General features: G+C 45.1%; 1 protein-coding gene and 1 pseudogene across 6 annotated transcripts in view; both read left to right on the top strand.

The window, feature by feature from the left end:
• RIC8B (RIC8 guanine nucleotide exchange factor B) overlaps positions 1–9,781 on the top strand; it is a 101,073-nt gene extending 91,292 nt beyond the window's left edge. For 3 of the 6 annotated variants that reach the window (XM_033116528.1, XM_033116529.1, XM_033116530.1), the window contains one exon: positions 6,373–9,781. In XM_033116528.1, coding sequence (XP_032972419.1) covers positions 6,373–6,484 — 112 coding nt within the window. In that variant the 3' untranslated portion in view covers positions 6,485–9,781. Of the gene's footprint in view, positions 1–416; positions 594–1,079; positions 1,134–6,372 lie in introns of all 6 variants that reach the window. The other 3 variants (XR_004424105.1, XR_004424103.1, XR_004424104.1) reach the window with 2 other exon arrangements.
• An 11,150-nt stretch (positions 9,782–20,931) lies between these two features.
• LOC117028999 (40S ribosomal protein S6-like) lies at positions 20,932–21,679 on the top strand (annotated as a pseudogene).
• The last annotated feature ends 1,672 nt before the right edge of the window (positions 21,680–23,351 follow it).

Genomic DNA, 23,351 nt, shown 5'->3' with positions numbered 1-23,351 from the left:
TATCTGAGCCCCAATATTGCACTGTCATTTTGGGGGGAAAGAGCTACATAGGAACCAGAAGCCCTAAAAAGTGGAACCTTCTTTAAGGTTCTGAGAAGTTCTATAAGCCCAGGGATCCCAGAGGACCATACTTACAGGGAAATGGTGGCTCAGGAAAATGTTAAAATATACCTGGGGAAAAAAAACCAGACCAGAAAATTTTAAATACGGTATAAATCCCATAATCTCCCACCCCTAAATCTTTAAGAAAGTATTTTTTCGTTTCCATTAGCAGTCCTAAGGGTTAGGCTGGGGCAAAATAGGGTTTCCTTTCTTGGACGTGCTTTATCTGTGTCCTCATGCCTGGCCAAGCCCTTATAGATTATGGTTCCTTATCGTTTAGTAAGATCAAATTTCTAAATGATGTTTCGTTCCAGTTGAACATTCTTGGAGGCTTATCTCTTCCCTGGCCAGATGCCTGATCAGATGAGAAGCCCGCCATGATACTGTCAGAGTGCCTAGAATGGGCTCTTTATCCAGTAGACATCACTGTACTTTTTGATGATAACGAGGGCAGTCTTAACTTGTGTTAAGGCCTGTGTGTAGCATTGAAGGTAAGTATGAAGGAGTTGTTGCTATATGAATATCTTAATCCTGATGCACATTTCAATATACAATATCGTTGTTTAACCATGATGTATATGTATCTGACACCTAGCCATCCTTTTTAGAGAGGACCTTCATAATGTAGGACCAGTAACTTCATGACATTGCCTGTTTGTTGATGGCCGTGATTGAATTTAGATCCTTCCTTGTAACCCTTGCCATTGCTTTGAATTACTCTTGTTATCATTCTAATCATCTGCTGATAGTTTTGGAGAAAGGGTTTCTGATCTTGGTGGATGTCAGTGATAATTAGGTAGAATGCTGTGCTTCACTCTTAGGCTTAGCTATTAAAAACCAAAGTTTAACCGTATTGACTTTTAGTGTCTTAAAACCTAGAAGCTTTAAAAATAGATCAAAATTACATAGTAGCCTAATATTTAGACTCTTAGGACAGAGTCTTGGGGATCATCTTGTCCAACCCCTTCATTTTATAGATGGGGAGACTGAAGCCCCGAGAAGGAAATGACTTGCCCAAGGACACTCAGCAGGTTAGTGGAAGATGTGAGACTAGAGTCTAGACCTGCCAATACCCCATATATGAGAAGCTGAACCTACGCCAATTAGTGGTTGGGAAGGGGCCTGGCTGTGTGGTACGAGGGGGCCTGACTTCTGCTGGACTGTCGGGATGTCTGATGACATTGACTCATCAGGGAAATAATTACAATTGAAGTAACACAAGAATGATTCCTGACAAATGGTTCTCTACCATTCTCCATTTATGCCACGATCCATGTATCATAGTCTTTCAATAAACATTTATTGAGCACCTACTGTGTGCCACATCCTATACTACACACACAATTCACAGCCAGATAAGCCATGGACTCTGCCCTCAGGTTGCTTACAGTCTAGCAGAGAACGAGAAATCCCTGGAAAGCATTATGCGGAATTTCCTGTAAAATGCCAGGACCTTCCCTAACTCTGGATCTTGATGATGAAATTGAATCTTCTACCCAAAAGTCTAGCTTTTCTCTTGGTCGTGGTTTACTTATTAGGAGTCCCATAAAACGCCATGCCTTTCCTTTCTGTGAAGGTGCAAGATAGTATCAACTGCAACTAAACTTAGCTCATACACATTTATGGAGGATCTGCCACCTGCAAGGCACTGTGCTAAACACGTACGGGTATGAAAATTGCATAATTAAAGCATGGAACATTTTTAATATGTCAGAGCAATATTGTAATGAGATTCTTAATTAAAAAATATTCTTAAATGTAGGGCCCCTGCAATGGAAGACAAAAATACCTCTGTACTATAATCCAGACTTGTCAGCCTAGGATTTCAAAGTCTCCATTCAAATTCTCTTCTGTACCCTGTATTTGTTTTGAGCTTTCTTTTGCCTTTACCTCAGCCCAGCCAGCCTGCTTGCCAATCCCTGCACACACTGAACTCTTGCTTCTGTGCCTTTGCTTGACTAATTCTTCTGCTGAGACGCCTTTCTGCCCATGAAGCCATGTCCATCACTGCCATTTCAGTCTGGCCCCGAGTCCATCTCTTGCAAGGAGCCTGTGATCAGCGTCCCCATCTCCCCGCGTCCCTGCCACATGTGCATAGCCCATACGACTGGTGGCATAACGCTTCTGTGGTCTTCATTAAAGCTCCCATTCTCTGTCCACAGCTTGCTGATCTAGATACAACAGCACTTAACGAATGACACAGTCTGTATGACCAGGTCATTTATCAGACCTTTTAGGAATGAGTCTCTAGAGCAGAGATTTCATTTTGCTACTTGTGGGCTGTTCATTGTGTGATAAGAAAGGAAGGTCAGAAATGTTAGGATAGGGGTTTGAAAAGTAACCCTTGGGTCTTTAAGAAAAAACAGTCACACGTCTGTAAGTGAACCTCTCTCCCTCTGCTCCCAAACAGGCAAGATACCTCCTTCGAACAAAGCCCAGTTATGTTAAGGATATATGGGTGACCTGTCAAGCTAGGGAAAGCAGGGCTCTGCCTGTTAATCACTTCAAGCTTGTTGATCTGCTGTTCTGTAATTCTTTTACTATTGTTAAATGTGTGTGTGTTTTACCTTCTGAACTGACTAAAAGCTTCTTGAGGACAGGGACCATGTCTTTTATTTCCTTCTGCTTATTCTTCCCCCACGTAATTCCCAAAGAGTGCCCTGATAGCCTTGGGGAAAACTTTCTGTAAGCACATAAAGGAGAGGAAATGCAACTTGTGGGTTCCACCTGCATTCCAGCCATTGCACTTTCTATGCATAACGACCTTTTGCTCTCATGACAACTCAGTGAGCTGGGTATTCCTATCCCAATTCTACAGATAAGGGAGAAGTTCAGAATTCAAGGTCTTACTGCTAGTGAGTGGTAGATCCAGGATTAGGACCGAGGGCTGTCTGAGTCTAAAACCTATGTGTATGTGCCTTTCGTTATACCCCGATAATAACTAATATTTACAGACCACAGAACTCTTCCATCTACATTATTATTACTATTACTACTACCACTACTAGTACTATTACTGCTACTGCTTACATCATCAGTGGGAAGTAGGGAGAGCTAGTATTATCCTTATCCCCATTTCACAGATGGGGAAACTGAGACTCAGAGACTTGCCCAAGATCACACAGCTGGTAAGTAGAAGAGTCAGGACTTCAGACAGACTTCCTGGCTCCAGATCTTTTTTGTCCCACTACATCACATTTGCACGAATGCATGTGTATGTGGCCAGTTATCACTGACACCTCTCCTCCAGAAATATCAGCAAGTCCTGGCGTCACGTGGAGCCAAGTGGAAAAGAAAAGAATTCATGCCCTCAGAGGCGCTTCCATGCTAGTGGAGGAGTGCTACAAAGAACCCAAAATATAAATGGGAAGACTTCTTCATAGGTGGGAATTAAAATTTGGGGTCCTTTAATGTTCTTCATTATTTTCATTGTAAAATGGGATTAGGGAGTAGGAATGAAACCGATGAACTTGATTTGAACATAAAGCGCCTGGGTTTGAATGGGAAAGCTGGCTGCTTTGTGCAGTTGCTCACTGGCCCCGCACCATCCAGTTATCAGACATGCAGTGCGTTAGTGATGTCAGGGCGATGGTTTACCTACCCAGCAATTCGTCATTGTCTTGGAAGAATTTCTCTAGTCCCATCTGCTAACCCCGCTCCTACCTGCCCCAACCCTTTTCCCACCCTACCTTACGGACCCTCACGTCCACCAGCCTCTTCAGACCTTTGAACTTGCTTATCCCTTTATGTTTCATTGCCAGCAGATTGGCCCCTTTTCCTCTTGCATCAGTTATTAGTACATTAGTATCCACTGTCACAGAGTCCGTCGGCACCATCAGTTAGAACGAGAAACTTATAAGAGTACAGATACCTGTAGGGAATATCCGTGCTAGAAAGGAGTTTTAATGGAAACAGATAATTTCTAGTGCCCCACTGAACATTTCTACCTGGTCGTCATGCGAGGACCTCAGGCTCTTCACTTCCTTGGGGTGTCAGCATTTCCCCCCCCAAGTCTGCTCCGTCCACTGTGTTCTTGCTCCAGTGAATGGTCACCAGCCACAGGGACACTCTTACTCCCCTTCACCCGCCAGCCCCCTGTCCTTCCACCAGACCGCAGATTGTCATCCAGCTCTGCCTCCTCTCGCGTGCTGTCACAGTGACATCCTAACGACTCGTCTCTGCCACCTGCGTCCCCCATTCCCATGCGCCTGCCACACTGCCGCCAGATACTGTTCTCTATAAAACAAGCCTGAATGGGCATTTTGACGGGCAAAGCCCAAGCTCTGTACTTTGGCGTTTAGGCCCTTGCAACCTTATCCCCTGTCCCTGCTTCACGGACCTTGCCCACTCCCCACACGTTGGGCCTCTCCCAGCTTTATGAGAACGCGGAGACAGAGAAAAACTGACACAGTCCACAGAGGTCTGCAGTCACACGAGGAGATGAGCCAGACAGGGCCCTTTGTCAGGTCTCCTTTGCCTGCTTTGCCTGGCGTAGGACGCCTCATTGGAGGTGCGTCCCCACCCGCCCAGGCAGTTTGGCGCGTGCTTCTATCAGGACTGACCAGTTCTGCATGATTCTCTTACAGCATTGTACCCCATTCTGTTCTAAGGTACTTCTCATACATGCATTTCACCCGCTCAAGGGCAGAAGCTGTGCCCAGTTTCCTTTTCTCCCCAGTTTATGACAGTTCCAGGCACGTAGTTATTGAACAGACACTGCACAGCTCAATTCAGGGTGTGCTCCTCCAGTGCTGTTAGAGCAGTGAATTCAGACGCTGCAGAGCACTGCACTGGGATTCAGGAGTGGTTCTATGTCCCACGTCCAACTTTGCCACTAAATCTGTGACCTTGGGTAAGTCACTCAGTCTCCTTTATTAAAGGAGGGGGTTGGACTAAATGATCTCTAAGGCCCCTTCACCTTTAAACTCTATGATTCTGACCCCGTTTCTTGGATCAGGAAACATGTTTCCTACTTTCTAACACTCGGGAGCCTCAACTTAGCCAATCAGCCACCCACATTACTCAGACTTTTCACACTTTCAGAAATTGTCTTCTGGTGCTAACCAGAGCTGCTTAATCAGGCTCCTGTTGGCTTATCCTTGACCACCGCTGTTCTGACACCGCCCCGGGATGTTCCATTGCGCCCGTAACACCCTCACACTGCTCTGCGGCTGGTCCTTCCCAGGAGGGAGCCCTGCTTTGTGCCGGCCTAAGGGGACAAGAGCAAGGAGGCAGAAGGAGAGCAGGGTTTCTTATTTCCCTTCACTCCAAATCCCACCAACTGCTGCCATATGGGTTCTCGGTTTTAGACATGTTTTCAGGGGTGATGCCTGTTTCCATGAGAAATAAGTTTTTGGCAGCACATCTGCCAACTCAACGCTGCTCTAAAAGTAACGCTGCAGACCTTTTGGGGCTAGGAGGACTAGAGTTAGTAACTCAACAGGTACATTTGCCATAATCTCCATGTAATAAATGAGAGCCCGTGAAAAGAATAAATAAATCTTTCCTAATGCTTTTTGATTGGCTTAATCAATAATTAATCATCTTTAGATGAGGCCGTAACTCGTGGAGTAGATATAATTGGATTAGCTGAAAAGAGGCAGTTGGGGAGCTTTGAAGAGATTAAAATGGCCGTCAATGCTATAATTAAACTGCCACAAACAAAAGCAACTGGGTGTTAAAAAAAGAAGAACAAAGGAAAGGAGAGAAAGAGAGAGAGAGAAAAAGAGAACGAAAGAAAAGGGAGGGAGATAGTTGGGGAAGGCCAACTGATTTAAAATGAATCAATAAGTACTTATGTATCGCTAGAGATTGGAGAGGCAAATCAAATAAATCTGACAGATTTATTCCATTGAATGAAATCCACACATATCAAATCAGCCATTTAACTGTGCCTGGCCCACTGGGACAGATGAATTTTGGTAGCTTCCACTTAAAACAAAACGAATCCACAAAAGGAAAAAAAAAAGTTAATTATTAAAAACAGAAGAGACCTGCTCCTGGTCCTGAGCCCATTTAGACCTTGACTTTTCATACTTTTAATTGGCTTAGTAGGTTTGGCCTGTGTGAATGAAGTCTTTTATCTCCCTCTTTTTCTTTCCATGCCCCTTTCATCTTTCCTGTTACAAACACACAGAGAGAGCTTGAGGAAAATACTTTGGTTTTTAAAGACTTTTCTTTTTAAAAGGATGTGGATTGGGGTTGGGGGGAGGGGTGTCTGTGTAATGCTGGTGAATACTTTTTTTTTCTTTCTTTTATCTCTTTTTCCAGAGAGGAGTTGCTTAAACCAATGGGACTAAAACCTGATGGGACAATAACGCCTTTGGAGGAAGCACTCAACCAGTATTCTGTCATCGAAGAGACCAGCTCCGACACAGACTGAAAGCGTCACCTGCTCAACTCTCAGTATTGCTTTTATCAGCATCTTTTCTCTGTAGCTCCAGGGGAATCTTTTCTCTAAAACATTTATGCCCTTGCTTTGGCTAGAAACACATTAACTGGTTTACTCATTGAGAAATCCAGCGTATTTAAGAGGTGATCCTGTGTTTTTGCGATATTGAGGCATTCATACAGAGCTGCAGTTAGACGGAGTTGCAGGGGCTAGAAGCAGAAAACAGATAATTCCGTGTCATCAGGCTGCAACTGAAGGACTCCATTCTATAAAGCAGCCTCGGTTGAACCTGGCAGATCTGTTTGCCAAGATTCTTAGCAGAAGATTTAGCCGTGTCCTTCTTCTCACTTGTGTGAGCTGCCCCTTCTGGATCTCTCCAGCGGACGGAGGCACGTGATCAGCAGAATGAGCTGCTAACTAAGGGCTGAGACAAGTGACTTGTTAGATGAGGACTGACTAAGTGGACGCCAAGCAGCTGCTCCATAAACCTAGCCCCCCTCTTCACTTCATTTCAATTTTGTATAAATACATGGAAATGCACACACGAACCCACACACACAGCCCCAGACTTGCAAACTGATTACACTCTAAAAGTTTGTATGTCACTTCTCTAGAACTTCAGAATACATTTCTCCCTATAGAGAGTTACAAACGATGGTTTAGTTCCGAGGCAGCTACAAATGCCTATTTATTCTCCCACGTACCTGAACACTAGTACCATGGAACTGAACCCCCAGCTGTGTCATTGCATGGGGAGCATGCATTCTGAGGTCTCAGGGGGCCAGGAACACGTCCCCCAACCCAGCAGAGGGGACGGGGACTCCTGAGTACTGGGAGTTCTGTGGGCTCTGCTGGGGTGGGAGGTCAGCAGCACCCTTTTGTACATATAGGTCATTCATACGTCACACGTTTTAAATTGGGGACTGTGTGTGCTGGTGTGTGTGCATTCTACCTTTCTACCAGGTGATCAGTTTAATGGTAACCTTATTTATTTAAAAAAAAAAAAGAAACACAAACAGTTACTGTTAAACTGATTAAGGCTGTTTATTTTTACTTTTAAAATTGGTCATATGAAGAAGTAGAAAATGAATCATGCAATAGACAGTGGGCCTAGTTAAATCAGTGGCTAAAGTTGAAAAGGGGTTGGTTTCCTTTTATGTATGTATGTATGTACGTATGTATACATACATATATACACATAGATAATGTGCTTAACCACTGCCTTTTAAAACTTTAAATTAAATAAAATATTGGGGTTGATTCAATTTAGCCATCTGTGTGTGTTTCTTTATAGATACATGGGATAAACAATACTATTTCACAGTTCATGCTTTCTTAAAGTGCTTTTACATCCATATCTCACTTATAATAGTCTTTATAAGGTAGGTAAAGTACATGGAGTGTTAGTAAAATGTCATTTATCCAGAAGTCACTTCTCTGGCAAAACAACAAATCAGGAATTGAGTTTTAAAAGGCCTTTGAGCCCCAAAATGTCACAAAGTTTCTGGCAGTTTACTTATAGGAGAGAGCCTCAAGAATCTCACTTTTTGCCTCTTTACTAAAATTTGCATACATTTCTAATATGTTTAGTTATCTGGCTTTCCAGCCCACAGAAAAATAACAAAGGCGGAATCGGCTAGATGGAAGGCAGGCCTACTGAAAGCAGCAAAAAAGGCCAACTGAAAACTGGATAGGAAGGCAGGGACAGTAAAAAACTGGACGCATCACAAATCTGGGACAGTGTTTCCCGAAGGACATGCTAGTTGACCCACAAAGTATCTGTCCAACAGTATGGCCCATGGACTAATTCTTCTAAGAATGACCCTGAGTTGGTTTTTAAACAAAATAATAAATCCCGGCTACTCTGTAAAGCTCGGAAGAATACATTTTTGGGTTGTCATCTGAAATACTTGGGAATCGAAGTTCTGAAGGACTCATGTTTTAACAACAGTAAACAAAAAGAAACTTGGCGATTCATAATTTTAGATTGAGAAAAGCTTAGGAAAAAAAATTAAATATTTTTGTTACGTCATTCTACAAATGCATTTTTAAAGTATTTTTATAATTTCTATAATCAAATAGCTTTGGCATGAGAGTCAGCTTCCCTAAATGAAGACATATTTAATGAAATAACCGTCTTATCAGCTTTATGCAGTCGGTGTTTGAACAGTCCTGTTTACATAGCTGTGATCTGCTTTCATTGAGTTCTGTTTCATTTTCAGTTTCCCTGCCCTGGGCACTAAGCTTTGTTTTTGAAGAAAGAATTTGCAGGGGGACACGTTGAGAGTGACCTCATCTTGCACATGGAAAGAGAACTATGGCATGCTTGCTGCGTGCTGGGCTTTTCATCCATGTTATCTCCTGTCACCTCATCGCATCTCATGTTAGAGAGCACCCCTAGAAAGCCTAAGTAAGTTACCCGATGTCACAGCAAGTAAGAGCCACCTCCAGCCAGCCTGACTCCAAGCCCCTCTCCCTCCCCTTGACCACCCTGCCCACCTGGGCCCACACTGTGCCTCCTCACGATTCTGGAATTCTGGGAGAGTGGTAATTCTCAGGCCACTTTAAGCAATAACTGTGTCAGCAGAACCCAGAACTTTGTAAGTTGGGAGGTGACCTAGGGTTGAAGTGTGAGCCAGGAAATTCGCTTGGTTAGTACTGCATTTCAAACAAGGAAGGACCCGGAGTCTGAGTCAGACCAGGCTCCCCAGACATCTGCCTGGCATGGGGAGGGGCGGTGATGAGAATATACTGGCCAACCTCCCACCTGACCTTTGACACGGTGCAGAGGGGCGTGTCCTAGAAATAAGGCACTTAAGCCGCTGCTCTACAGTAACAATCAACAGACACTTGGGGCCCGCTTATAAACCCAGTGGCCCTGGGAGGCTGGGGACATCAGATGCTCTTATCCGTCCTTTATAAATGAGGACACGGGCCATCAAGGCACAAGCACTAAACATCCCCCAACCACCGCATCAGTCTTCCCACCTCCCAGGACTAGGTGTCACCTGTATTGACTTCCTCCCTCCACCCCAGATTGTAAAAGTAATATATGTGCATTGTGGAAAATTTGGAAAACGCAGAAAATAAAAATAATTCACCCCAAATCCCAATGTTCTGAGATAATCACTGTTAATGTCTTAGTGTATTTCTGTCCTGTTTTTTCTATGCATATATAATTTATTTTACTACAAGATCAGGATCATGCTGTATTTATAGATTGTATCCTGCTTTCTTCTCTAACATAATTGTGAGCATTTTCCCATGTCAATAAATATTCTTCAAAAACGAATGGCTGTATGATATTCCATTATATGAATTGTGGCAAACGCTGCTAATTGTTTGCCCGTGTTCTTCGTTACTAACAGAAGACATTCTCACCTCCAGCTACTCCCCCTAAAAAGGTGCCTGCTGTCTCTGGGCGGCAGCACGAGCCTTGTCAGCACCACAGAGAACCAGGAACGAGGACGGGACCAGGAAGAGCACACTCGCTCTGCCATCCAGCACCCATCTCTGCCATGCAAACACCTCGGTAGCACAACTCATGACACAGATTAAGTGCCGCGGTGATTCTATAGTTTTTGTCAGGGAGAGGTACTGAAAAACATCAAGGGATCCAGGTGACTGAAAAAAGTCATACATGTGAAAAAAAAATAACACCACGTCAATCATGTTTGCTGCTATGTAGTCCCGTTATTGGCAATAAGTTTCTTGGAGACAGTCTTCACTGCAATCGCAGAGGTGGAGGAAGGTACACAAGGATGGGAGACAGTGACGCTTTCAGGCAAGGTGACACCTGGCAGAGCTACCGGGTATGTGGCGAGCACCACATGGGGAAGGAACAAACAAATGGTGTTCTAGGAACCAATCGTGTGTGCGGGACGGAGACTGAACTGCCAGAAGTAAGAAGATTCAAGGAAGGAGAGAGGCTTGTCAGGAGGACTTACGGAGGTGACATGGCTGCTGAGCCCCTGTGCCCAGGCCTCAAGAAGCATCAGAGCAGCCTTTCCTGGGTGGCGGGGAGACGAAGCCTAAATCATGCACTGTCTATAATGAATCAGCTTCCCTGTGCTTCTGGAATGGTGTTCATTCTGTAGCATCCTCGGGGAGGGGGGCGGGGGGAGCGGAAATAGTCACGCCAGTCACTTTCTGCGTTCTGTGTTCCAGTTGAACCCTGGCTGAGACAGGCTGTCCTAAAGAGAAGGTCACCTTTATTCTCCAAGGCTCTGCAGTCAGATTCATGTTTTCTTTTCATTACACCACAGAAGATGCCGGGCCGTAGGCTCCAGCTCTGTCCAGGTATCTGAGACCTTTCCTTTTGCTGCACTGAACATAATTACAGCTGTGTATTTATTGAACAAACAGCTACTGTGCCAGACTGCTAAGCACTTCACAGGCATTTCCTAATTTCATCTTCATAACAATCTTATGAAGTAGTTATAATAACACCCACTTTCCAGATGAGAAAACTAAGGCGTAAAGATGTAAGTACTATGTACAAGGCACACAGTCAGGAAGTAGCACAATTTGAACGCAAACCTGTCTGATGTCCATGGAAGTAAATACCATGCTTTGTGTTGCTTTTGCAGTCAGAGAATAATACAATAAAGTGCATTTGGGAGAAAAAAATTTCAGACGAGATTAAAATGGGAAAAACTGAATCGGGAAAATAAGGTTAACACGTTTTTCCTTCATTTCCGTCTCTCTACAATACAGAGAATCCCATTCAGGAGCTAGTCTCAAAGAGAGGCTCCTACAAGCAATCCAATCCACGTTAATTTGGTCAGGAAACGTTTCATTAGTCATCTATGTACTAGGCACTGTGCACGCTGTGTGGGGGTACAGACACAATTAAAAGTCCCTGTCCCCCCAAGGTGCCCTGTGTGAGAAGTCCATATCCAAAACCTGTTAGTTACAAAGCGCGACCGGGTGCCAGGAGGACTGAGGGAGCCGAATACCCAAGTTTCCTAAGTGACGTCTGAGCTGAGCCTGAGCTTGCCACGTGTAGAAGAAAGATCGTCCCCACCAGAAGAACTGGCTCCAACCAAAGCTCACAGGCAAAAAGCTCTGGGAGTGTTTACAGAACACAAGCAGTGGAGAAGGACAGAAACAAAGGCGTCCCGTGTCTCATAACGGGACACACGATGCGGTGGTACCTGCAAGGGGTAGGCAGGCCAGATGGGGACAGTGGTGGTGGGTGTGGAAAAGGGAATGGATTCAAGAAACACTTAAACACTAGAATGAACACGGGTGCTGGAGAAAGGAAAGAAAGAGCTCATTTAAACCCAGATGAGAAGGCTCATCTAAAACACTGACTTCCCAACCTGTGAACTAAGCAACTTCGGGTTTGGGAACAGGAGGGTGGAGCTAAGAGTTATTTCAAGGAGTCTGCAAACTTGTACGGTCACCAAGCATGATTTACACAGTGAAGAAACGATGTCTTGATCCCCAAGTACTCCTACTTTACAAATATTATATATATGTATGTGTATATATATGATGAATAAAAGTTGATTCATAAGCATTACTCAAGTCATAGTATCCTCTTACTCATCCGTATTGACTGCATTTTCTCAGGAGCACTATGCTAATGATAAGCAGCTATCGTGTGGAAAGGACACCCACAAGGTTCAGGCTTAAGAAAACAAAATCTCGTAATTGAAAAGACTTAGAACTCTTGATAACAAGTGTCAGAGACTCAAGATGAACTAGCATAGTAGAGAAAGGACACGGGGGTAGTTTTTGTGAAGGAAGAAGGGATGAATAACCAAGCTGTGGAAAGAAGGGAGATACAGTGGGGTCTCAGTTACAACCCAAAACTAGGTCTCGGTATATTACGCAGGGAGATCAAGAAATTTATAAAATCCATTATTCATAATAAATTACAACTTTCAAAACTATTATTTTGTCTTCAAAGTTAAGAAAAAACTAAACAATTTTTCTTTGCTTTTGTAACATTTCTAATTCCCTCCTCCTTCACCCCACCCCCCTACCTCAAGATAGAGAAGCTCACGAGTAGTCAGGAACTCCGAAAAGAAAAATACATACTGATAGATTTAAAACACTACGACTTCATTTTACCCAAAACAAACACTCTTGAAAGTAAAAATTTTACTATGGTTTAATGTCTGTGATTTCTGTGTGGTTAAAAAAGAGAGTTACTATCATGGTATTAAATGCACCAATTTTCATACCAAAAGTATGAAGCATACCAAAGTATAGAGGGCTATCAGGGACGGCCTCTGGTTAAGTGCTATCTGAGCAGAGACCTGAAAGCAGGGAAGAAATAAGCCAAGACACTCTCTAGGGGTCTGTCCAGGTCAGGGAACAGCAAGTGCAAAGGTGCTGAAGGAATAAGGGACCTGATACGACGGTGGCACTGCGAGGCGCCCCCTATGCCTGGAGGAGGAACCGGGGAGAGCAGATGAGGTCAGAGAGCTGTAAGGGCCGGATCACTAGGCCGTGGGCTGCACGGCGAGCCCACACAGACTTTGCAAATAGGTGTTCGGTGTCTCACTCGTACATATAAAGGAACATCAAGGGTCAATGGCTATTTAAGAAAACACTCAAACATGAGAAATAGTCCAAACCAAACAGAAGCAGGAAGCCAAAGAAAATGTCTACGAAACTATGATTAATTAACATAGACTTCAACTCAATTATCAGAATAGAGCCAATTAAGTAATCGATAACCAAACATAAGTAAATTTAGAGCTGAACAATACAATTAAAGTAGAATTAACTCATAAGCAGTAAGCTCGGTAGTGGGACAGTTTATTTTAAAGCATTCTTGGGTTACTCAGAAAAATACATGACATACTGGTAGGTGCCCAGAGTATAAATATTACAACTATTTCGTGAAATATAGCTGGGAGCAAGGCAGTTCTGGGAGGGTCAGAAAACTGAGGCCATTGAGTTTCAGGCTTCTTACAATTCCTGTGCTTGTTTCCACTTGGTTCTCCCGTATTTTTTTGATTAAGTTTAAAAAAAAAAAAATTCTCACCAATCTCAGCTGTATTTCGGGCGACCAAGGGAAGTGGGTTTTTTTCTAAGCTTGCACAAAAATGCTCATGAGCAGGAAACACCCAGTCCTCTTGTGTGTCCTTTATTCTCACAGCAGCACCACAACACTTCTGACACCCGATTTGGGGGGTGCAGGGGGGACAGAAAGCAATTCTCTGAGACCAGCTGGGTGTCCTACACTTTAGCTCAATCCTGACACCATCTATCTAGAGAGAGCCTCAGATCCCACAGGTAAAGGGCTCAGCCCTACAAGACTGTCCTCCCCCCCCCCGATTTCAGGCGCCAGTCCTAAATCCAGGTGGTCCTTTATGCTTCTGACCAACCAGCTATAGGTGGGAGGTTCCAATGACCCCCCTCTCCTTGGTTTAGATTAATTTGCTAGAGCTGCTCACAGAACTGAGAGAAACGTTTCACTTACCAGATCACCCATTGTTATGAAAGGACAGGATTCAGGAGCAGCCAGATAGAAGAGATGCACTGGGCCAGGTGTGGGGAGGAAGTGCGGGGCTTCCACGCCCTTCCAGGGGCGCCACTCTCCCAGCACCTCCATGTGTTCACCAACCTGGAAGCCCTCCGAACCCCACCCTTTTGGGATACTTATAGAGACATTACGGCACAGGCATGATTGATTAAATCATTGGCCATTGGTGATTGATTCAACCTGACCCTCCCTCCCTGGAAGTCAAGGGGTGGGACTGAATGTTCCAACCCTTTAATCACCTGGTTGGTTCTCCTGGCAACCAGCCCCCATCCTTAGGGGCTTTCCAAAAGTCACCGCAGCAACATAACAAAATACACCTTTATCACTTTCATCAAACCCTCAGGAAATTCCAAGGGTTTTAGGAGCTCTGTGCCAGAAATGGGGACAAAGACCAAATATTTATTATAAATAGCAATATCACAGCTTGCTATCATCATCGTCATCATCAAGCAAAGGATAATAGTAGGAACCAAATTGTGAGAACCACAGTGAAGGTAAAACTCAGGACAGCATTGTAAGTACTTCAGCTATAACTCTCTCCCCTGGAAAATCTTCCAGAGTTAAATTCTAGAGACCTTCATCTATATTTTATTAAAGAAGCCTGGCCTTCCTTTCCAGGACCCTCCCCATATCAGTATTGTACAGTGTTGTTTTCTCCGGTGCCAACACAAGACAGGTAGACTCTTGGAAAAGAAGACAGATGCAAATATTACATTATCTCCCTGCGTACTTACAGGAAAAGGTAACGATTCTTATACCGTTTAACTGATGCAAAAATTGAGGTTCAGAAAGATAAAGTCACTTGCCCAAAGTCACAACGCTGGAATTGGCAGAACGGGAATTTTATGCTCATCTGTGTGACCCCAAAATTATGTTTTACCTTCTCCACACTGATTTGCAGCTGATTCTTAAATCTGTGCAAAACCATGAATCTGGCAAGTAAGCAAGAAGGAAGGAAGGAAGACGGGAGGGAAGGGAAGCCATCATCAACCAGTCGCCATTTCTCACCCCTGTGTTCTCAGGAATAATAAGAATAACTAAAGGTAAGACGTCCTTACCGGTGACACTAAGAGCTTTGTATGACTCGTCTCATTTCAGCCTCACAACAACCACAAGGCACCGCCACTGTGACTCTTCCTCATTTGCAGATGGGAACTGGAGGCCTCAACGGTAAGTCACTTAGCAGTGGAGCTGGGCTCCCGCACAGACGGGCAGATCCTGAGCGACGCCCTCTGCCCATGGAACGGAGCCTTTGCAGCTCAGCGGCCTGATCCAACATGCCTCTTCTTTATGCATGTCATCTAGGGAGCTTTTCTGAGCAGCCCTTGATACCGTTTGATTTCATTTCTAGTTTCAAGTCTGAATGTCTTGGAAAACTGTCCAGCCAGCCACAGAGCCCAGATATCCTATCCTGGGCCCCACTTCCTGATTCAGAACCAGTTTCATCGAACGTTTCCATGGACCATCCCGTGCCTGCAACAGTCACATCCTACACATGCACTCATTTGTAGATCCCAGCAACACTGTGTGGGAGCTGTTTTTCTACTTCCACCTTCAGCTCCCAGACAGGGGCACTGAGGCACACAGAGGTGCGTTAACAGAGCTAGTAAACTTCAAAGCCTGGACGTGGGATCCACCCCCACCCAGTCCTTTGCCCAGAGGCAGAGCCAAGTTCTGATCACAAGAGCAGACTGCCCAGCGGTGGGTATAGGGGACACCTCTGGCCATCTTCCCTGAACGTGGTGGTATATTTCATCTCTACTCTCTCATCATAACCCAAGCAATCATCACATCAATATCCCATCTTAAGATTGCTGAGCGGGTCCCAGCTCTCCCCTCGCCTACCCCCCACCTTCCACACACCCCTCCTACCCTCTGCCCTCTCCCCCTGCCCCTGGTCAGGCCCAGCCATCCAGGGACACACAGGTAGCCTGCAGGCAGCCCTATCCACCTCTGGCAGTCCTCAGCAAGCATGGTAAGAGTTTCCTGTTCCACCAGGGTTGAGAAAATCACCCATCCTGAAAGACCAGACCACAAGCCTCCTAGTCTTAAAACTTCTGAAACAGAAGCAAAAGGAAAAAGACTCCACTGACTCGCAGCCAGGGTTCCTGGGCCACTTATTTTACACACTGTTCCCTGTAAGGAATTGAACATGGAGTGTGTGTCCTTGTTTTTCTTGGTGTCAATTAGCATAATTTAAAAGGCAAAGGGGGAAAAAACTGCGTATCTGTGTGACTGCTTTCACACTTTGAACTTTTCGTCCTTTGGGGCTGATTATGGCCGAGTGACCCATATTTAAAAAGCATTTACAATAAAATGATGCACTTTCTTTTGTGCCATTGGCTTCCCCGATGAAAAGCAAAAATGTTTTAAAATTGTCCCTTGTTTGTCAGCGGTAATGGCTGTGCTACATTTCAGCTCGTCCTCCTTGTGGGCACAGAAAGGGAAGGGTTTTAAAGGGCACAGCTGTAGACACTTTATGGCCTGCTTGGGGGGTGAGCAGGGGGAAGGGGAGTGGAGGCAAGAAACAGATTGACTGTGTGTCAACAAATGCAGCTGGGAAAAGAGAAAGCTCTTCAAGACCTCTGCGACTCAAAGTCCAAGATAAACGATGTTCCTATTTGGAAAGGGAAAAAAATGGAGGTGAAATTCAATAAAGGCTGGCTGAAAAGAGAGGGTTCCAAAGGCTTTTCTCTGCAGCTAGGCAGCTCCCAAGAGAAATGAGCAAAAGTGGCTCTAGGAGAGGGGGGTGTGCAGCCCAGAGACACAACAAAGCCACATCCTGGCCAACGCGTTACACACCAGGCCTGGCAAAGCTGGGCTCCAGGGAGCCCCGCCAGGTTGGGGGTGGGGACTGTCTGGTTGAGAGAAATGCCCCAGGAAACTCTGACACAGCTCTACCTCGGGGCCCATTTAGGCATTTGGGCAAAAGACAGAAAAACATAAGATGACCCATCGGGGGAGAGGCTGAGTCATATTATGATAGAGAAAACACTGCACTGGGGGGCAAGCCCCAGGTCTGGCACTGACCAGCTTTGAGAGGGGGCACGTCTGTAGCATCTACGGGGCCCTTTTTTGCTTATGACAACTTTCCCTCCCATCATCTCATTTGAATCTCGCAAACACCCTGTGAGGCAAGCTGGGATCCTTGGCCCCCAATTTACAGAGAAGGAACCTGAGGTTCAAGGAGGAGAAGCATTTGCCGGAAGTCGCGTCCCAACAGTGGAAGAGGCAGGATTCACCTCAGGAGCATCCGCCTCTGGAGCTCTTCCTTGTGTGTCCTCTCAGCCCGCAGGGGACAGTCTGCCTCAGAGAGTGGAGAGAGAAGCTCTGCTTCACAGGAAGCCTGTGGAGAAGACCTCCAGGAAGGAGTAGCTGAGTTTTCTGGGCACAAACCCTCCCTCACATGTGATAGGCAAGCTGTATCCATGAGGATGCAGGGAGCAGAAACCTCCACTCAATCTGGCTTAAATAGAAGGGAACAAATGACCCTCGGGAGGTTAGTGACTGGAAAGGAGCATGAAGAGGGCTCGAGGGGCATCTTACATTGATGAGATGTGCACATGCCTGGATGTATGTCATATCTCGATGTTTTAAAAATACAGATTCTGGAGTCTGCACACAAACACAGGCTTGGATCTGAATCCTTGAATCCTTGATGTATCAGTTACTTGCACTGTGACTTTGGGCAAGTGATTTCTCCTCCTTGAACCTCAGTTTTTCATCTATTATATGGGGATAATTATAATACTCAGGCAATAGAGGCTTGTGAGCATGAAATGAGACAATACATATAAAGAGCTTAGCACAATACCAGACACATAGTAAGTGAGCAATAAATAGTATCTATTATTGTTGTTATTATTAACAACGATGAGAGTGTCTTCTCAGGCACTGAGAGTATTGCCTCTGAAGGGCCTCAGGGGTAAAGCGAGCCGTTTTAGGGTCGATGGTGACAGGAAGTCACCTTGCAATGAGCTGGTGTAGGCCAGGAGGAAAATGGCAGACTCCACAGGATAACTCAGACCAGTGCTTCTCAAACTTCAACGGACATGCAAATGCCCTGGGAACCTGGCTAAAATGCAGATTCTGATTCAGTGGGGCTGGGTGGGCCAAAATTTTGCATTTCTAACAAAGTACCAGGTGAAGCCAATGAGGCAGACCATACTTGGAGGAACAAGGCTGTAGGTCTTGGAGAATGCATGAGTCAGAGGAATCGAGAGAAACTTGGGGGGAGGGGGTTAGTTTTCCCACACGTGGCTGGAGACAGATCTAGACACATACAGTAGTACCACCTCAGTCTTCGAATGTCTCCATTGATGAATATTTTGGTTTACAAATGCCATAAACCTGGAAGTAAATGCTTCGGTTTCCGAACATACCTCGGAAGTCGAACATGTCACGTGGCTTCTGCTGAGTGCAAGATCCTGAGGCCTACCTGTCGGCTGTTTTTGAACGTTTCAGAACTTGAATGGTCTTCCGGAACAGATTACGTTCGAAAACCGAAGTACCACTGTAATGTGATGTAGCTCCTATAATAAATGCCGTCTCCCATAACGCACACAATGGTTCTCCCGGATTCAACCCTGACTGCCACACCTGCCTGAGGGAGAGTTTTCTTTTTAAACTGAAAATATGAGACAGGCGAATCATATAAGGAAAGAAAAAGAAGATGAAAGGCAATTTGAAACTTCAGAAAGTAAAAAGCTATGCACACACACGCAAATGTAATCAAAGACAATAACTTGACGCGGTGATGAAGAATAGCTATTGAGTTAAAATTGTCAGAATCAATGAATAGACAAAGTACAGAAGGCTTAAGTATCATTACTGAACAAAATTTAAATGTATCGATCGTAATGCAAAAATAAAAGTTTGAAAAGTGCTAGTGCAGAGAAAAAAGCTGACGGGAAGGCAGGGGCACTTAAAAAGTCATTTTAGGAAGTGATGAGTCAAAAAATACAGCTAAAACTCTATTATAGTTTACAGAAGTGGTTGACTCGGCGGGACCCATGGCACTAACTGCTTAGAGAGTCCTTAAGGCCCTTTAGCAATCCCTGTCCCCACCTCCCAAAATCTGTTTAGCTCGATCTCTCATTATTCCCAGTGTGAGCCCCATTCTCCACACCCCCAACCATTTATTGAGCAAATACATTTCGAGCACTTATTATGTGCCAGGCTTTGGCAAACAGTAGTAAACAAAAAGATGTGGCCCTGTCTCCAGGGACCTTATAGTCTAGTTGTTGGTAGGAGACAGACAATAAACAAGTAAATGAACAATTATGTCATCACAAATTGGAGACGTGTTAGAGAGAAAATAATTGGGGGAGTGGCTAGAAGGTGGACATAGAAAGGCTGGCGTGGCACAGCTTACTTTCCTCAAGAAAACCAAGGACCTATAAGATCCCTTCCAATCTTGAATTTTTTTTTTAAATTCTAAGATGTCTCTGACCAATCCCCCAGGGTAACCCCAAATCTGCAATTTTCAATACTTTTGTTCCAGCTCTGTACTTTAATTTTGGTCTCTGGACCAGGGTCTGCAAACATTTTTGATTGCATATGTCATCAGTAACAACCTGAGCGGCACATACATGCTTTTTTTATGTATGTGTTAATTTATATACATAAACTACAGTATAAATGGACAGTCTAAACCTGTGCTAGCCAATACAGTAGTCTCTAGCCACATGTAGCTATTTAAATTTAATTTAAATTTTAAAAATTTAAAAATTCAGTCTCTCAGCTATACTGGCTACATTTCGAGTGCTGATATAAAGAATTTTCACAAAAAATTCTACTGGGCAGTAGTGTCCTAAAGGTTATACCAAAATAGAACATTTAAAGGGTACGATAAAAATTAAAATAGAAATTCCCACACCTCCTGAAGATAATTTCGCACATTCCTGGAAGACAATGCAACTCACCCCCTTCTTTCAAGATGACTGCTTTAGACATCTGATGCATATAGTGGATTCAAAAACAAAACCAAAACTCTTCCTTCCTAACAAGTATGTCTGACGTTGTTTATCCAAGTAAGTATTACTCCGGTCCTAATATTTCTCTTCCCCCGTCCTCACCCCCTACATTCAATATCCAGTGACACTTACCTAATCACCATTCCCTGACGTGCCCTTCATACCTGCCCAGACTACTCCCGAACGACGAATCCCCACTTCTCTGTTTGGTGATCTCAGCTTTCTAAATCCACTCCAGGTCACCTCCTCTGTGAAGTTTTCCAAGAGCTCCTAGGAAAAAAAATGTGATTTTTCTCCTTCCATCATGCCAGAGTGTGGAGATTGACACAAAGGTATGTAAAGAGGTTAGAACAGTGCAGGGCATGCTGAAAGCTCTGCCCAAGTGTTAGCTGTGGTGACGATGGTGCCAGTGATGATAAAGCTGCTGCTGCTGGATGTCAGAAAGAGAGAGGTGACTAAAACACAAGCCATGATTCAAGAAGCCTAGAGCTGCTGAGAATGCCACAAGGGAATTACAAGACGGTGCAACCTGTGCTTTGTAATGAAGCACAGTGCTTTGTGGGATCACCTAGCCAGTATTCTAATTACCTAGACAGTTTACGTTCCGGACAAGGTCAGAAAAGTTCCTCCAAGGAGGGAGTCTTAAGTCCATTCAGCTGCTGTAACAAAACGCGCCACAGACTGGGTGACTTAGAAACAACAGAAATGTATTTCTCACAGTTCTGGAGGCTGGAGGTCTGAGATCCAGGCCAGCATGGGTGGGATGCTGACTTCTCATTGCAGCCTCACATGGTGGAAGGGCAAAGGAGCTCTCCCGGGCCTCTTGTATGAAGGGGCTAATAATCTCCTTCATGAGAATGCCATCCTCTTGACCTAATCACCTCCCAAAGGCTCCACCTCTAAATCCATCACATCGGGATCTTTTTCGTGGCACCCCGGAGGCCATCGGCTGCTTCAGGATGAAGGTGAACATCTCTTTCCCAGCCACTGGCCGCCAGAAACTCATTGAAGTGTACAATGAATGCAAACTTCGTACAATGTATGAGAAGCATGTGGCCACAGAAGTTGCTGCTGACGCTCTGGGTGAAGAATGGAAGGGTTGTGTGGTTCGAATCAGCGGTGGGAACGACAAACAAGGTTTCTCCATGAAGCAGGGTGTCTTGACCCATGGCTGTGTCCGCCTGCTCCTGCGTAAGGGGCATTCCTGTTACAAACCAAGGAGGACTGGAGAAAGAAAGTGTAAATCTGTTGGGGGTTGCATTGTGGATGCCAATCTGAGTGTTCTCAATGTGGTCATTGTTAAAAAAGGGGTAAAAGATATTCCTGGTCTCACTGATACTAGTGTGCCTCATCATCTGGGGCCTAAAAGAGCTAGCAGAGTCCGCAAACTTTTCAATCTCTCTAAAGAAGATGATGTGCACCGGTATGTTGCGAGAAAGCCCTAAACAAAGAAGGTGAGAAACCTAGGACCAAAGCACCCAAGATTCAGCATCTTGTTACTCCATGTGTCCTGCAACACAAACATCGGTGTATTGCTCTGAAGAAACCGTGAACTAAGAAAAATACGAAGAGGCTGCAGAATATGCTCAACTTTTGGCCAAGAGAATGAAGGAGACTAAAGAAAAATGCCAAGAACAGATGGCCAAGAGACATAGGCTGTCCTCTCTGAGAGCTTCTACCTCTAAGTCTGAGTACAGTCGAAAATGAGATTTTCTAAGAGTAACAAATAAATAAAATCAGACATCACATCTCAAAAAATAAAAAGATAAATCGAATCACATCAGGCACTAGGATTTCAGGTATGAATCTGGGGGCAACCACAAGCATTCAGACCACACAGCCAAAAGAGCACAGAATGGAGTTGTATAAATACAAATACATATTCCAAGAAGCCACCAAGGTTCCCACTTTTCTGCACTATCCTTTGGAAGTCCCAAAGAGTCAGTTTACACAAGGCTTGGGTCAAGCCTCGTTTCTGACCCAAGAGTTCATGACCCAGCTTGACCACCCATCTTGTTCAGGACACCCTACTGGTAAATGCCAGGATTCAGGTCTATATCTGACTAGGAAGCTTCCGGAGGGAATTGTACCCTGGCCCCCAGAAGACTTACATAGTCCCCTGTATTTTCCTTTCACAACACTTCTCACAATTTGTAATTATATGATTATATATTTGTGAGGATGGTTTACTGTCTGTCTCCCCCACTGAGCTGTCAGCATTTTGCCCATCACTGAATTCTCAGGGCCCGGCGCTCAGGAAAGATTCAGCAAGTTTGCCCGACAGTTTCATGGGGCCAACGCTGCCGGTATCCAGATCCCGCCCACTTCCCGCGAGCCCCACCTACCCACCACAAGGCCCCGCCCCATTCACGCAGGCCCCGCCCCTCCCCAGTTTGCCAAGGGTGAAAGTGCGGGTGTCGGCCGCCCCAGCACACAGCGATGCCAGGGCCCTGGGCAGGTTCTCCCGCCGTCCCTGCCCCGGGCCGGGCCCCTCTGCCACGCTCTGCGGACCCCGGAAGGCCCAGGTTCAGCGCCCGTAGTCTGGGAAGACCTGGAGGTCCTGTACATCCTGGAATTTCAGTCACCCCTCGAAACCCAATCCCGGCCAGTGAAAGGCGACAGTCCGCAGTTCCCTCGCAAAAAGGCCCATCAGAAAGCAGGGGCCCGAGGGCAGCCGCCTTCCCGTTGACCGCCATCGGGAGTTGAGAAGCCTGGGAAGGGAAGCGCCAACGACGGCGCTTATGAGGTTTCTTAACTACTCAGGTCTCTGCTTTCCACAGATCCGCCAAATTTGGTGGGCCCGGGCCTAGAGAGGAGCTCAAGGCCAGGCAGAGGAGTGGGTGGTGCTGTGGGCGGGGCCTGAGCAAAGGGGCGGAGCCCTCGGCGAGAGAACGCGATCCTGACGAAGAGGGGGCGGGGTCTGATGGTAGGTGGGCGGGGCCTAGTGAGATGCTGGCCTGGGTAGGCATCTCTTCCCTGTGCTCAGCCCGGAGATTCATGGGGGTCTAAGACAGGGTGAACAGTCTCGGTCTGACAGGTGTCCCTCTACGACCAGTGCATCCTTCCACCCTATGGACACTGAGCTTTCAAAAATGTACATTCTAACCATTGTAGTGGTTTTTTCCCCCTCCTTCAGAGTAAAATCCGAATCTTAAATGCAAGATTATAAGCGCCTTTATTCAGTACTATTTTAAGTCAACTTATTATTACCTTGTAGCATTTTCTAAAAATACATAAGCATTAAGATACTTTTAAAAACAACTCCTAAAATGTGATGAAGTTGCATAGAACTAAATAAACACACAAGTGTATCTAAAACTGGTGAAGTCTATGCAAATTCAGTGGATTGTATCAATGTCATTTCCTGTGATATTGTACT

Source organism: Rhinolophus ferrumequinum, chromosome 10, assembly GCF_004115265.2.
Source record: "Rhinolophus ferrumequinum isolate MPI-CBG mRhiFer1 chromosome 10, mRhiFer1_v1.p, whole genome shotgun sequence".
Taxonomy (NCBI): Eukaryota; Metazoa; Chordata; class Mammalia; order Chiroptera; family Rhinolophidae; genus Rhinolophus; species Rhinolophus ferrumequinum.
Note: the sequence above shows the minus strand (reverse complement) of the source record. Positions and strands in the feature narration are given on the sequence as shown.